The 14,420-nt window shown below is 42.7% G+C and overlaps 1 protein-coding gene across 2 annotated transcripts in view; it reads left to right on the top strand.

The window, feature by feature from the left end:
* The first annotated feature begins 161 nt into the window (after nucleotides 1-161).
* LOC118399457 (RNA polymerase II subunit A C-terminal domain phosphatase-like) overlaps nucleotides 162-14,420 on the top strand; it is a 130,715-nt gene continuing 116,456 nt past the window's right edge. Inside the window, exons 1-8 of one of the 2 annotated variants that reach the window (XM_035795555.2) lie at nucleotides 162-283; nucleotides 381-711; nucleotides 4,607-4,690; nucleotides 4,856-4,949; nucleotides 5,125-5,253; nucleotides 5,431-5,581; nucleotides 8,563-8,653; nucleotides 9,439-9,605. In XM_035795555.2, coding sequence (XP_035651448.1) covers nucleotides 410-711; nucleotides 4,607-4,690; nucleotides 4,856-4,949; nucleotides 5,125-5,253; nucleotides 5,431-5,581; nucleotides 8,563-8,653; nucleotides 9,439-9,605 — 1,018 coding nt within the window. In that variant the 5' untranslated portion in view covers nucleotides 162-283; nucleotides 381-409. Of the gene's footprint in view, nucleotides 712-4,606; nucleotides 4,691-4,855; nucleotides 4,950-5,124; nucleotides 5,254-5,430; nucleotides 5,582-8,562; nucleotides 8,654-9,438; nucleotides 9,606-14,420 lie in introns of both variants that reach the window. The other variant, XM_035795554.2, reaches the window with a different exon arrangement.

Here is a 14,420-nt window from a genome sequence, read left to right as displayed (position 1 = left end):
ATCCCAACTTCAACTTCTCTTTGACATGCTGTGTATGACTCTCAAACTGACACATTTATTCAAACACAAATGGATGCTAGCTGTTCCTTCCATTGATCAAAGTATTTCAATTGACGTGGAACTGTGGAACTCAGTGAAAGTAGAAAGGACCTCTGTCATCAGAGCCACCGGAAGCTCTCTGACTCTCGTCGCCGCTTCAGTCTTGTGTTTCCTGTTTACGGGCGGGAAGAGCGAAAGAAGCTAAACTATCGGGTCTTGCATCGTTGTGTTTCAAACATCAGCTGTACGTTGGTTTTTGTTTCTTAGCTCAGTTTCAATAATTTATGATAAACCGAAGTCCCCACGACTCTGATATATATCTTTGCTTGACCTGTGCCTAGAGTTTAAAGGGATTTGAAGCGCGAAACTGATGGAGGAGCCCGCAGATTCCGGCGGTGGCGGGGCAGCACAGGGCCCCATGGCGCAAGTGGCGGAGATCCGCTGCCCAATAGCAGCGCGTCCTATGCGGCTGCTGGAATGGAAAGTCAAACCCGGTTCCCTCGTCAATGTGGACTCGGTATTGGCGTTATGTGCTCCCATCCCACCGGAGAAAGAGTCCGGGTCCCATCCGCCAGAACAGCCCAATCGGCTGTCAGAGAAGAAGCTGAAATCGGACCGAGCTGGAGTGGTGAAAGAGCTATGCTGTCAACTTGGACAAGTCATATCGCCTGGGTGAGTCTGCAAGCTAACTAACGTTAGCTATATAGACTGTCAGCCATTTTTTTATAGTGTGCTGTGTATACTATGTTCGTTAGCTAATGTTGTTACTTATAGACCAGATTCGTAGTAGCATAGCTAATTAGCCTAGCTAATAAATGGTAACGCTAGCTAGCTATGCTAACCCAGTGAGTGTGCTGGAGCGCCGATCTCTACAACAGCTGGATGGATCATGTACATTAACGAGTTCGTTTTGCATGGCCCGGTGCCCTGGTGGGCCGAGTTTGTTTATTTTAGACCATTCCATTGGTCCGTAAGTGAAATCTCCACTCACAAGGGGCACCGGGCCATGCAAAACGAACTGGCCCAATATTGTAGTACTACGCACATGACATCATCCACATGGTGTCGAGTTTGCACGCTCGAGCACTTGGTGAAGCGAATACTTTGTTCTGCTTGAGCCTCAAACATTTTGGTGTTATGAATTTGTGTAACAAATAGAAAATGAACGTAAAAGTCACCCAGTAAAATACTGCTTGGGTAAAAGTTGTTTTAAATATACTTAAGTATCTAACATAAAGTATAAATAATTTCAAATTCCTTTATGTTAAGCTAGCATGTGAGTGTGGTGCAAAGAGTTTAATGATACTGTTTCAGTTATTTTACCCACCAGTGTTGTGATTGGCTGGGATGTTCGCCTATTGAATTCTCCTGATGGAGCAGCATCTGTTGTCAAACTGGAAAAGCTGTTCTGACTTTGGCTGTGTTATCTAGTGGACATTTCTGTCATTTCTTGGTTGCTAACATTGTACACTGTTAGCTCAATTTCAGTTTGTAAAATAAATAAGCACTGAATAGTGTCAGGAATCGTTGTGCCATCTATGATTCAACGGAGGTTTTGCTTTACTATACTTTTTTGTTTAGATGGTACAATGATCAAATTGACCGGAACAGTGCAGATTTTTCCAACCAGGAAATTAGTGATTTCCTTTAACACAGCCACAAAGTTTGAAACGTTTTCCCAGTTTGGCGAATATCACAAGGCTAAGTAATAATGTGAAACACAATAAATCCACTATTAGTGCCATATTTTATGGCCATTTTTGGAAATTACAATGCAAAAATTATATATATATATATATATATATATATATATATATATTTTTTTTTAATCATGTGTAGCACCTTTAATCTTTTTTAGGGGGCAGTATCAACCTAGACTAAATTTCACTTTTAAACTGAACTAACATAAATTGCATTTCTTAGATATGGTTTAAAATTGTCTCAGATTTGCCCTAGTCTAGATTTAAAGTCTGATTTCTAGAAGGACAATTGGTTCATCTAGATTTAAGTGCAGGCTGAATTTAAATATGTCCAGAGGAAGGTTTAATGTCAGATTAATGGATGTTGGCCCCCGGGTTGACCTTGGCAATGGAGGAGAATGATTTACCTGGACTATTTCAATGACGATCAAGGCCAGACAGAAGGGCGGTTATAGACAGGATCAACACACTGAATGATTTAGATAAAATCAATTTCGGTGACCGTTTCCGTATATACAAAGCAAATGCAGCTGACATCATTTGTTTGCTTGAGCCAAGACTTTCATCTGACTCTCTTAGGGGAAAGCCCTTCCCTACAAGTACTGGTCAACTTGAGGTTTTTGTTATCTGGAACCTTCCATTGTGAAACAGGAGATTTGTGTGGTGTAAGTGAACTGACTGTATGCAACATAGTCTTTCAATTCACATAGCATTGCAAACTCTGTGGACAATTACATCAAACTGGTGCTGGTTTGAGAAGAACATTGCTACTGCTGCTGCTTCCTGTTTCTCTCCTCCTTCATAGCCAACTCAACATGAGGGATTTGCATCTTCATATCATGGTCTTCTTTTAAATACATTTAGGTTGCGCTCATGAAATTCCAAGGCCAGTTTCTCATGCATGCTCAGCTTCTTTGTCCTCCGGCCCGGTTAGTGACAATCTGCCCTTCTGGCTGCTGCAGATGAGCCAGATGTAGCGGGCTGAACTTCATCCTGTCTTATCCCCTCCAAGCTATGGTGTTCATCTGCCTCAAGAAAATGATTACATTGCTGCATTAGAGAACATCATTTATTAAAGAGTTGAGTTTGTTACATTTTTATTATGGGAGTGCAAAAGATGACTGACATTACATATTCCCTACAGTGCCGGGATGGCACATGTTGAATGAATGTGTCTTACAAAATGAGGATTGGAACAGTCCCCCATCTGTCCAAATGGTCATCATCGGGAATACCTTCCAGGGGTTGCTGACTTACTATGATCCCGGTCAACAAGTCCCCCAGCTCATCTTTCTTTGGTCGTCTTTTTTTAAATTGAACCTTTATTTAATGAGGAAAGTCAGTTAAGAACAAATTATTATTTACAATGACGGCCTACTGGGGAACAGTGGATTTTTACCTTGTCAGCTCGGGGATTCGATCCAGCAACCTTTCAGTTACTGGCCCAATACTAACCACTAGGCTACCTACCTCCCCTGTCTTAACGGGGGCCCGCCACCAGTCTTGAAATGCTCCCTACGAGCAGCAGCATTTGTATTGTTTAAGTAGATTTTTGTTTTTCCATAGGACCTTAGGAAGACAAGATGTTATAGAAATGATATGAATATTTGTATGATATTGTTTGTTACATTTCTGTCACAGATGCATTCAGGCCCCACTGTGTTGTCTCAGATTTGTGAAAGTGGGCCAACAGTAAATACAGTATCTTACCTTATGTTGTTGAGGTGTACTTTTTTAATTTGAATTCATTACAAATGGTACTCCAGGCATTATTTTTCTTGTTTTCTGTTGCTGTATCATGCTGTTTGTTCTCAATAATTGGGTAGTTTGCCACAATTCTTTTTTTTTTTTTTTTTTCAAAGTCACTGAAATTTCAACATTTTCTTTTACCTCGTCCATTGTTTAGGTGACGTGCTCCAATTCCACACAATGCTTATGTATTACTGTCCCGTCCCTGGTTTTTGAAGCATCCTCAGGTCAGCACCATGTGCACATCGTTAGTCTGATTTAAATTAAACTCTGTCCGGGAAACCGCCCATAAAAATCTGAGTTACTAAGCTGAGATATGGAATTGTTTGAAGATGGTCATACCGGCTTTCCGAGTGAGGCAAGGCACTGCATCAATACAGACCCGGGTTCGATCCCAGGCTGTGCAATATTGACCCAGTGTCGTCAAGGGAGGGTTTGGCCGGCCGGGATGTCCTTTTCCCATTGCGCTCTAGTGACTCCTTGTGGCTGACCCGGGCTCATTCACGGTGACTATGGTCACCAGCTGTACAGTGTTTCCTTCGACACATTGGTGTGGCTGGCATCCGGGTTAAGCGAGCAATGCAGCTTGACAGGGTCGTGTTTCGGGGGGATGCATGGCTCTCGGCCATCGCCTCTCCCGAGTCCCATCGCTGAAACTCCCATACGGACAAGACAAACTTCCGATGTGGATATCACAAAATTTGGGAGAAAAAGGGGCTAAAAAATATGGTCATATCATGGATCATTTAGCTATTTAATTGTGAATTGTAGGGACCCTGTAGGTATCCCAAGAAGAAAAGAAAAAAATATATATATATATATATTGAATTTGGCCTTTATGACTACACTTATTTAACCCCTTTTCTTTGTTGGCACAAAACCTGTGACACTTGTGAGGGCTGTAGAGCAAAATGGAGAACACCATCATGTTGGTGAGCGTCATTTTTCCATAGTGGTGTATTAGTTAGTCGGCCAAACCGCTCGTACGCTGCGTACGTCTCCTGGTCTGACCGACAGCGCTGTAGCTCGGCCACTTTCCACGGGTGCGTCTATAAACTCTTAAGGATTTTAAGGGGGAATCTATTATGCTGCGGTCTCAAGTGCATCTTCTCTTCCAGTGGCGTGGTTGTAAGAGTAGAAGAATGCAGCCATCCCATTGTGATGAAGGGCCTGTGTGCTGAATGTGGCCAGGACCTCACACAGTAAGTGGACACACGCACACAAACAAACACAAAGTTATTCCATGCTAGAATTTCAATTGGCATATTCAAAACATTTTAACAAACTCTTAGTTGTACTCTTAGTTGTAGGTTACCTCTTATCCATTGAGTATGCGTTGCTAAGTGGATCCTGTCTTTCTCTCTCAGGATGCAGACCAATAATGGGAGGCAGCAGGCTCTCATCTCCACGGCAAATGTTTCCATGGTGCACAGTGTCCCTGAGTTGATGGTCAGCTCTGAGGTGAGGTTCGGGGGTGTCATGGCACTAGAAGATGTTTCCTCTGATGATAATGTGACCTTGTAGAAATACCTCTGTCATTGGAATGGAACTTTTCAATTGAATAGAGACAGTTTTGTTGACGTCGTGGGCCCCCTTTTTATGAATGCCGGGTCTGTGTGATTTGTCCCCCACACAGCAAGCAGAGCAGCTGGGCAGAGAGGACCAGCAGAGACTCCACAGGAACAAGAAGCTGGTTCTGATGGTTGATCTGGACCAGACCCTGATCCACACCACCGAGCATCACTGCCAGCTCATGTCCAACAAGGTATGTGAATCTGAAATCCTTTTCTCTGGCCTATGAAAAATAGGTGGTTTGGTATTTCTATGTCCCAGGCTTTGCTGAGGGTTTGGTATTAAATAGTCTATAATAAACCACTGGTGGTTTATGTAGCTAGAACAAAACATTGATGGTTCTGCCCGTGCCTCTGCTCTTGTTCCACAGGGAATCTTCCATTTCCAGCTGGGACGGGGGGAGCCCATGTTACACACGCGACTGCGTCCGCACTGCAAAGACTTCCTGGAGAAGATCGCCAAGCTCTACGAGCTGCACGTCTTCACCTTCGGAAGCCGCCTCTATGCACACACCATCGCAGGTAAGTACACACACAAACACTAGCAGGCATTTAACATTCTCTGATAATTACGCCTACATTGAATCACTATATAATTAGATGTACAGTAAGTAATGCAAAAAGTATCAAAAGTGCAAAAAAACAACCATCACGTAAATGCCAAAAGTGTGTGAGAGCACAGAGTCTAAATGGCAGACTAATTTAAACACACAATCATCTAGGAGAGAGGGATACCTACTCAGTTGTACAACTGAGTGCGTTCAACTGAAATGTGTCTTCTGTATTTAACCAAACACCTTTGAATCAAATCCCCGAGCTGACAAGGTAAAAATCTGTCGTTCTACCCCTGAGCAAGGCAGTCAACCCACCGGGCCTACATCCTCTGTAAAATCACTACGTAAATATAGATCTAGACTTAATGCCTGAATGCTGTCTGTACTATAGGTGAGAATTGTTGTATTTTTTTAAATGTTTGTCTATACACTGCCTGGATTGAGAAGTTAGTCACCTAACAAGACTAACAGACATGTCTCACTCTGATTGATCTCAGTATTGTAGAGGCAAATCCTGTGTTTGAAGTCGGAGTGGCCACTAGAGGGGAGCATTTACCTTCAGTTTGTGTGACTGGTTCTTTCGGTACTCAGATTCTCTGTGGCTGTGTCACATATATATCGTCTATATAGTAGGGAGGTGCATCTTTCCGTTTCGAGACGATTTAAATATCTATCTAGATACAAGAACGATTTGGTTTGATTAGAAGAAGAATCAGTGCGATACGATTCCATGCACTAACATTTGTTGCATAAACACATTTGTTTTCCATTCTAAATGAAAATCTGATGATGGAGCTCATGAGCTGGGCTTCTGAGCTGGATCTGTCTGAGCTGACTTCTCTCTGTGTGTAAATTATTTATTTGGGTGTGTTCCAGCGGTATGCCTAACAAGCTCTACTATTTTTATTTGACAACTTTTACTTCACTACATTCCTAAAGAAAATAATGTACTTTTTACTCCATACATTTTCCCTGACACCCAAAAGTACTTTTTGAGTGGCTCGCTTTACAGGAAAATGATCCAATTTACGCACTTATCAAGAGAACATCCTTGGTCATGTCATCCCTACTACCTGATCTGGCGGATTCACTAAACACATGCTTCGTTTGTAAATTATGTTGGTGTCACCCTGGCTATACTTAAATTTAAAAAAACAACATTGTGCCATCTGGTTTGCTTAATATAAGGAATTTGAAATGGTTTATACTTTTGATACTTAAGTATATTTAAAACCAAATACTTTTACTCAAATAGTATTTTACTGGGTGACCTTTTACTTTTTCTATCAGGGTATTTTTATTTTTACTCAAGTATGACTATTGGGTTACTTTTTCCACCACTGGCCGACCTGTAGGTGAAAATCAGCGAGGGAAAGTCTGACACTGTAGTGTGGAGGTTTACGTGGGACAGATGTTCTGGTACCGCGCCCGTCCGCTCCCGTGATATTTCGTACCATGCCCACCTGCCTCCGCAGGTTGTTTTGGATACATCTCAGCTGCTCCAGCCAGATCTCATCCAGCTCCTGCCCACTGTCCTGCCCACTGTCCTGCGCAATGTTAAAATGACACATCTACCGTCTTACTAATTTCGAATTTGCAATAAATGTGATTTCGTAAGATATTTACATGCTTGGAATAAAGTAGTTTTATTAAAACACTCCCGTGTAAACAAACTCATTTGAAGTAGCCCAGACAAAAAGTCACAAGTCACCAATCATATTAGCCATTATTTCATTACCTTTAGAAAACGACGACAGACTTTCCAGTGAGAACTGCAAGCTGATAATTGGTTTCATAATTCCTTTCTTATCGGATAATTGTTTTTGCCGCCACTGTTTGGAGCAGGCGCGCGATCCGGTTGTGTAACCACGCCCCAGTTAGAGGCGAGGAGAGGGACACAAGCGGCCAGAATGACAGAAGGATTCGTGTAGTAAGTGGTTTTATAACGATTCATAGCGTATTGAAAACGGTGGAACGACCGTTATGAAATAATTGGTCTTTCTGACTGCCCACAGCATGGACCATTCCGACCATGCAGCACACTACTCTGTCGGGTCCTGCGGGTAACTCTGGAGTCCCACAATGAATCTAATTATCTGCATTTGGGTTACAGAGATGAACTTTGGCCCGTCAAAGTTTGGAGACGATCTTTCGCTATCAATTAGATGTTATTCTATCATGAATGCCTATGCTGAACGTTGGAAGTGAATGAATAATGAATGTAGTAATTAGTCTGTGGCGCATGGAGGTCACTGTGCATCTGTTTCTCCAGGTAGATGGGTTTGTTGTTGTGCTTTAGTAGACGCCTGCCCACCTGTGTTCTCAACCAGGTAGCGAGGTGTTTGTTGTGCAGTGGGGATGTAGATGCTCCATCAAAGCCCGTCTTTGTTGCTCCTCCAGACACGTATTATTGTACAGCTTCTTCTAAAGAGGAACTGATAAGACCCAGCCTGCATTTAGTTCTCATCTCAAAGCCTTGATGTTTTAATGAGCCCACTGAGTACAGAGTCCCTCCATATACACACACACACACACACACACACACACACACACACACACACACACACACGGATGCCAAGCAATTTCATTTGAGATTAAATTGAAGAACTTGTGTAGCAAAACAACATGAGATTTGGCTCTAAATTGACTCAAAAGCTTTGTTGTTGGAATGCTACTCAGTGTAGCTCCAGATGGCCAGGGAGTAATGGAAATTGGCTGTTTGGCAAAATGGCACCTTCACTTTTCTGAATACATCCTGCTTTTCCACGGAGCTCTTTTAAATAGGATGTTTAATGCAGTCGAGTCTGCTCTCTGCTGCGGCCCAGCATGCGGAACCAAACCCCCTGCCACACTAACCAAGCTCTCTCTGTCTCTCTCTCTCTTTTATTTATATATATATATATATGAGTCCATTTTAAAGATGCTCTTCTGGTGTGTCTAACTTTGCAGGCTTCCTGGACCCTGAGATGAAGCTGTTTTCCCACAGGATCCTGTCCAGAGACGAATGCATCGACCCCTTTTCCAAGACAGGGAACCTGAGGTCAGACCTGGCTCTCTGTCTGGCAGAATTGCTAGCACATACTGCTTTGAAGTCCACGCAGCACACTTTGACACACATACTAATAGCGATTTCAGCTAGGACATTTTAAGAAGACTCTTTCCTATATGAATAGGACATAGCTGATATGTTATCTTTAATTTTGACACTTTGGAGAAAAGGCATTCACTCAAGGAAGATCTCCTGTGGAATTAGGAGAAACTGATTTCCGCTCAGCCACTACCGCTGAAGAATTCAACTGAGGGAATTAGTGTTGATTAAAACCTGGCAGCAGTCAAGTCATCTGAAGTCACTTGGTTGTCCCCACAGACAATACAGTGCTATAAAACTGAGCCATCCAGCTCTAGTATGACTGCTATAGATGAGCAGAGGGAATAGCCCATGGCCATGCAGCATTTCTTCTAATCAGTGACTCCTGTTATAGGAAGCCTTTTAGAACACCATCCTCAAAGTCCTAATGGTAGAAACTGTGGTTGTATAGTTATGATGTTCAGATAATTATTGGTAAGAGTGAGAGCCAGAATTCACTTCTAACCTGGAGGGGTAGTCCTTCACAAATAGCAGCCTATTCCCTTAAAATTACTTTTGACCAGGGCCCATAGGTTATAGGCTACCATTTAGCCGAAGACTGGATAATGGTAGAGCGAGAGCCAAACATTTTGCTCTGTTAGTGCCAGTTTATCTTAGATATAACTCTTTCTTTCTGTCTCTCTCTTATACTCCCTCTCTCCCTAATCTCTCGCACTCTCTTTATCTCTACCCCTCAGGAATCTGTTCCCATGTGGGGACTCGATGGTATGTATTATAGATGACCGGGAGGACGTGTGGAAGTTTGCTCCCAACCTGATCACTGTGAAGAAATACATCTACTTCAAGGGGACAGGAGACATCAACGCCCCGGCCGGGTCTGAAGAGGCTCAGCAGGGAAGGAAAGGTACGGTATACAGGGTCGGAAGACAATGAGCTTAACCGAACGGTGGACATTTGTTGTGAACTGGTCAATAAATTATGAAGCACAGTGATCTATTGAAACAATCCTTATAAGGGCATTTAGTGCTTTGTCAGTGTTACAAACACTCAACAAAAAAACACTACAAACTTAAAAACCCTCTGGTGACTAAATTCAGAGAGGACGTGGTTTGATGAGCACTTAAGGAATGTGAACTCATCCTGGTTCTCTGGCTCCAAATGGAGTTCTGGTCACAGGGTACCCCTAATCACGTCTCGCTGTTTTGATTTAATTGGCATCACCCGATGCACCACTTTCCTGTGTGGCAGGCTGCAGTGGGAGGGTGAAGCTTTTAAGAAAATGTTTGTGATATGTAACTGTTATGATCCCAATAGATGGGGTGGCAGGAAGGTGAGGGAGTTTTAAGTTATGTCGTTGTGTTAAGTTATGATCCTCTCAGCACAGAGGCGAGAGGGAGAAGGCATGGAGGTGACAGGGGAACACTTAGCCATCTTTCTGTGAGAATGCTGTTCAACTCTACCTTTTTAGAACCATGAGAATAGCCAGGAAAATGATCATACCCAAAGGCCAGGGTTGAGCAGAATCCAAATACCTTTTTTATCAACTCTCTGAATTAATCAATCTGATCTGTTATAAAGAAGGAATTGGAGTGACCAAGCCTTAACACCTAATCATCAACACTGTATTCATACTCTAGCACCAAGCCTGGGTAGCAATAATGAGATGGGTTCATCTGAACCGTGATTACCATCTTCGTCTCAGGAGGGAGTAGGGAAGGCATTGGGTTCTTTTCTCAAAGAGCCACTCATAGAGGAGATCTGTATAGAGATTTTTTTTGATTAGCAGTAGAGATAAACCGGACAAGCCACAAAGGACAGAGAGTGCTTCTCTGGGCTCCCTGGAGAATAACACGCACACACACACAGGCTGTTAGATCAATTAGGGAAGTGCTGCTGATTTCCGTCACATCACATGGACCAGGGTTTAATATTTTCCTGGTATTTTACAAATGTTCCATCCCGAGAAGAATACATCACTTTTCTCCTTTGATAACCCGTTATTTTCTGCCAAAACAGGAAGTGTCATTCTAAAGCATATAAATACACTATATATACAAAAGTATATGGACAGCCCTTCAAATTAGCGGATTCAGCTATTTCAGCCACACTGTTGTGGACAGGTGCATAAGATTGATCACACTGCCATGCAATCTCCATAGGAAAACATTGGCAGTGGAATGGCCTTACTGAAGAGCTCATTGACTTTCAACGTGGTACCATCATAGGATGCCACCTTTCCAACAAGTCAGTTTGTCAAATTTCTGCCCTGCAAGAGCTGTGCCGGTCAACTGTAAGTGTTGCTATTGTGAAGTGGCAATGTCTAGGAGCAACAACGTCTCAGCCGCGAAGTGGTAGGCCACACAAGCTCACAGAACGGTAGTGCTGAAGCGCGTAGAGCTTAAAAATCATCTGTCCACACTCACAACCAAGTTCCAAACTTTCTCTGGAAGTAACGTCCGCACAATAACTGTCGGTCGGGAGCTTCATGAAATGGGTTTCCATGGCCGAGCAGCCGCACACAAGCCTAAAATCACCATGTGCAACGCCAAGTGTCAGCTGGAGTGGTGTAAAGCTCGCCGCCATTGGACTCTGGAAACGTGTTCTCTGGAGTGATGAATCGCGCTTCATCATCTAGCAGTCTGACGGATGAATCTGGGTTTGGTGGGTGCCAGGAGAACGTTACCTGCCACAATGCATAGTGCCAACTGTAACGTTTAGTGGTGGAGGAATTATGGTCTAGGGCTCTTTTTAATGGTTCGGTCTAGGCCCCTTAGTTCCAGTGAAGGGAAATCTTAATGCCACAGCATACAATGACATTAAAGACGATTCTGTGCTTCCAACTTTGTGGCAGCAGTTTGGGGATGTCCCTTTTACTGTTTCAGCAAGACAATGCCCCCATGCACAAAGGGAGGTCCATACAGAAATGGTTTGCCGAGATCGGTGTGGAAGAACTTGACTGGCCTGCACAGCGCCATGACCTCAACCCCATTGAACACCTTTTGGATGAATTGAATCTGACTGCAAGCCAGGCTTTATTGCCCAACATCAGTGCCCGACCTCACTGATGCTCTTGTGGCTGAATGGAAGCAAGTCCCTGTAGCAATGTTCTAAGATCTGGTGGAACGCCTTTCCGTAAGAGTGGAGGCTTTACTCCTGGCGCCCGTCGTCGTAGTCATCACACACCTCCATGATTTCGTTCAATGAGCTGAAATACTCCCAAGTTTTATAATGCTCTTTAGAAGCAGCAAGACCTATGCACCGATTTGTCTTTTAAATCTTGCACCCAAAGACTTCTGATTATGGACTATTGATTATCGAAATGAACACAGGAATTCTTGATTCTGTTGATTTTATTGTACCTGGCCCCGCCCACGTTGATGACGACTGAACACACCCTTAGTTACCACCTCCCGCTGGTTCTCCGGGGGGAAATAGAAAGCTGTGAACTCTTTCTCCGTGCTGCCCGCTAGCAAGGCCACCCCCTGGTACATCACTGATTCTCCTCTGGAGGACCTCAAGGGTCCTGGTTGAGAGGTGGGGGGTTCACTGACCGACTGGGTTGGCAGGGACCTCACCCATCCAGGAGCAGGGTTGGGCTCTATGGAAACAAAGCAGATGAAAGAAAGTTTATTGGGATGAATTACTTCAGAATCTCAGGATGAACCAGATACAAGTCACTCTTCAGGCTCCTTTTGTCCCCTCTTTCTCTCGTCACACCAACAAGTTTTGCATCAGCAGGAACCCCGATGCAGAGAGAGGAATTCATTAAGTTGTTGTGGTATTTAACGCGTCGCTGAGGGCCTAAATGAGATTTTTCTCTTTAAAGGATTGTTTATCAAGGTTCATTAAATTAAAATAAATACAGAGCAATTAGCTGTGGAATGTCGACAATGAAAAGAACAAACTGTTTGGATATACTTGGTAAAACTTCCTGTGATTAATCTTTCACGGGCCATTGACTTTGTTTAGGACAACAGAAAAAGTGCAATTAATTCTGCAGCAATAATATCTTGCTTTAATCTTCTTATTCCAACATAGATTTTTATATCAGTATAACCACAGCTTCAGCTGGTGAAACAAACTCCTAAAATGTGGCACTTTCCAATGGCACCTTCCAGTCTTACGACTGACAGAATGCAGCTCTGCGTAGCGAGGGTTAAATGATTCATACAAAGCCAAATTAGATCACAGTGAACTACTGTCAGCCACAAAACTCCTCTTCATGATGCAGCATCACACTAAAACTTTAATCAGTTTTGTTCACAAGAATGTTCTGAACCTCAAAACAGGACACATTGTGACTGGTGAATAAGAGGAAAACTTTACAAACTCTTCCCAAAAATGTTTAGACACTGAACAAAATTATGAATGTAATTTCAAAGATTTTACTGACTTAGTTCATATAAGGAACCAATCAAATTAAATAAATACATTCCCTAACCCTAATCTATTAATTGCACATGGCTAGGAACACAGATATCCATATTTTGGTCACTGATACCTTTTTAAATAAAATTTAAAAAGTAGGGGCGTGGATCAGAAGCAGTCAGTATCTGGTGTGACCACCATTTGCCTCATGCAGCGCAACACATCTCCTTCACATAGAGTTGATCAGGCTGTTGATTGTGGCCTGTGGAACGTTGTTCGACTCTTCAATGGCTGTGCAAAGTTGCCGGATATTGGTGGGAACTGGAACACGCTTTTGTATGTGTTGATCGAGAGCATCCCAAACATGCTTAATAGGTGACAAGTCTGAGTGTGCAGGCCATGGAAGAACTGGGACATTTTCAGCATTCCGGGAATTGTGTACAGATCCTTGCGACATTATCATGCTGAAACATGAGGTGATGGTTGGGGATGAATGACATGTCAATGGGTTTCAGGATCTTGTCATGGTGTCCTGGTGCATTCTAATTGCTGTCAATAAAATGCAATTGTGTACAAATTTTCCACACGCAAAAAAAAACTTATTTGTCTAAAAATGTTCTACTTTGCCAAGATAATCCTTCCACCTAACAGTTTTGACATATCAAGAAGCTGACTAACCAGCATGATCATAACACAGGTGCACCTTATGCTGGGGACAATAAAAGGTTACATTTGTCACAGAACACAATGCCACAGATGTCTCAATTTGAGGGAGCATGCAATTGGCATGCTGACTGCAGGAATGTCCACTGTTGCCAGAGAATTTAATGTCTATTTATCTACCATAAGCTGTCTCCAATGTTTGGATTTTAGCACCCTTTGCCTTGATGACAAACAGATTTTGGCAGTATGTCCAACCATGCCAGCCCAGGACCTTTCTTAACTTAAATACCTGTTGTATTTGGTGGCAAATAAAATTTGATTTGAATGGCACACATACACGTGTGTGTACAGTATATGACATGGGCTACTTCACATTATGCATGACAGAAAAACATAAGCCCATAGATGTAGCTTGCTTGGGTAAATAAATGAAAACAGGTGCAACACATGTGGCCTACAAAGTTACAACTATAGGCTAGCGAATGTTACTTTAATTTGCCAGTATAATAGGTCCTATTTGTATAAGTAGCCGGCTGAGGCATATACCTTTTCATAATATTTCCCCTAATGTTATTAGCCTACCTCCTTTCTCTCGTTGCTTCATTCCTTCCTCGCATTCAAATTAAATTAAGTCTCTTTCTTTGTCCTTTGTCATTCTAATGATGTCCTTGAATAATATCAAACTACA

The sequence above is a fragment of the Oncorhynchus keta genome, chromosome 20, assembly GCF_023373465.1.
Source record: "Oncorhynchus keta strain PuntledgeMale-10-30-2019 chromosome 20, Oket_V2, whole genome shotgun sequence".
NCBI classification, from domain to species: Eukaryota; Metazoa; Chordata; class Actinopteri; order Salmoniformes; family Salmonidae; genus Oncorhynchus; species Oncorhynchus keta.
Note: the sequence above shows the minus strand (reverse complement) of the source record. Positions and strands in the feature narration are given on the sequence as shown.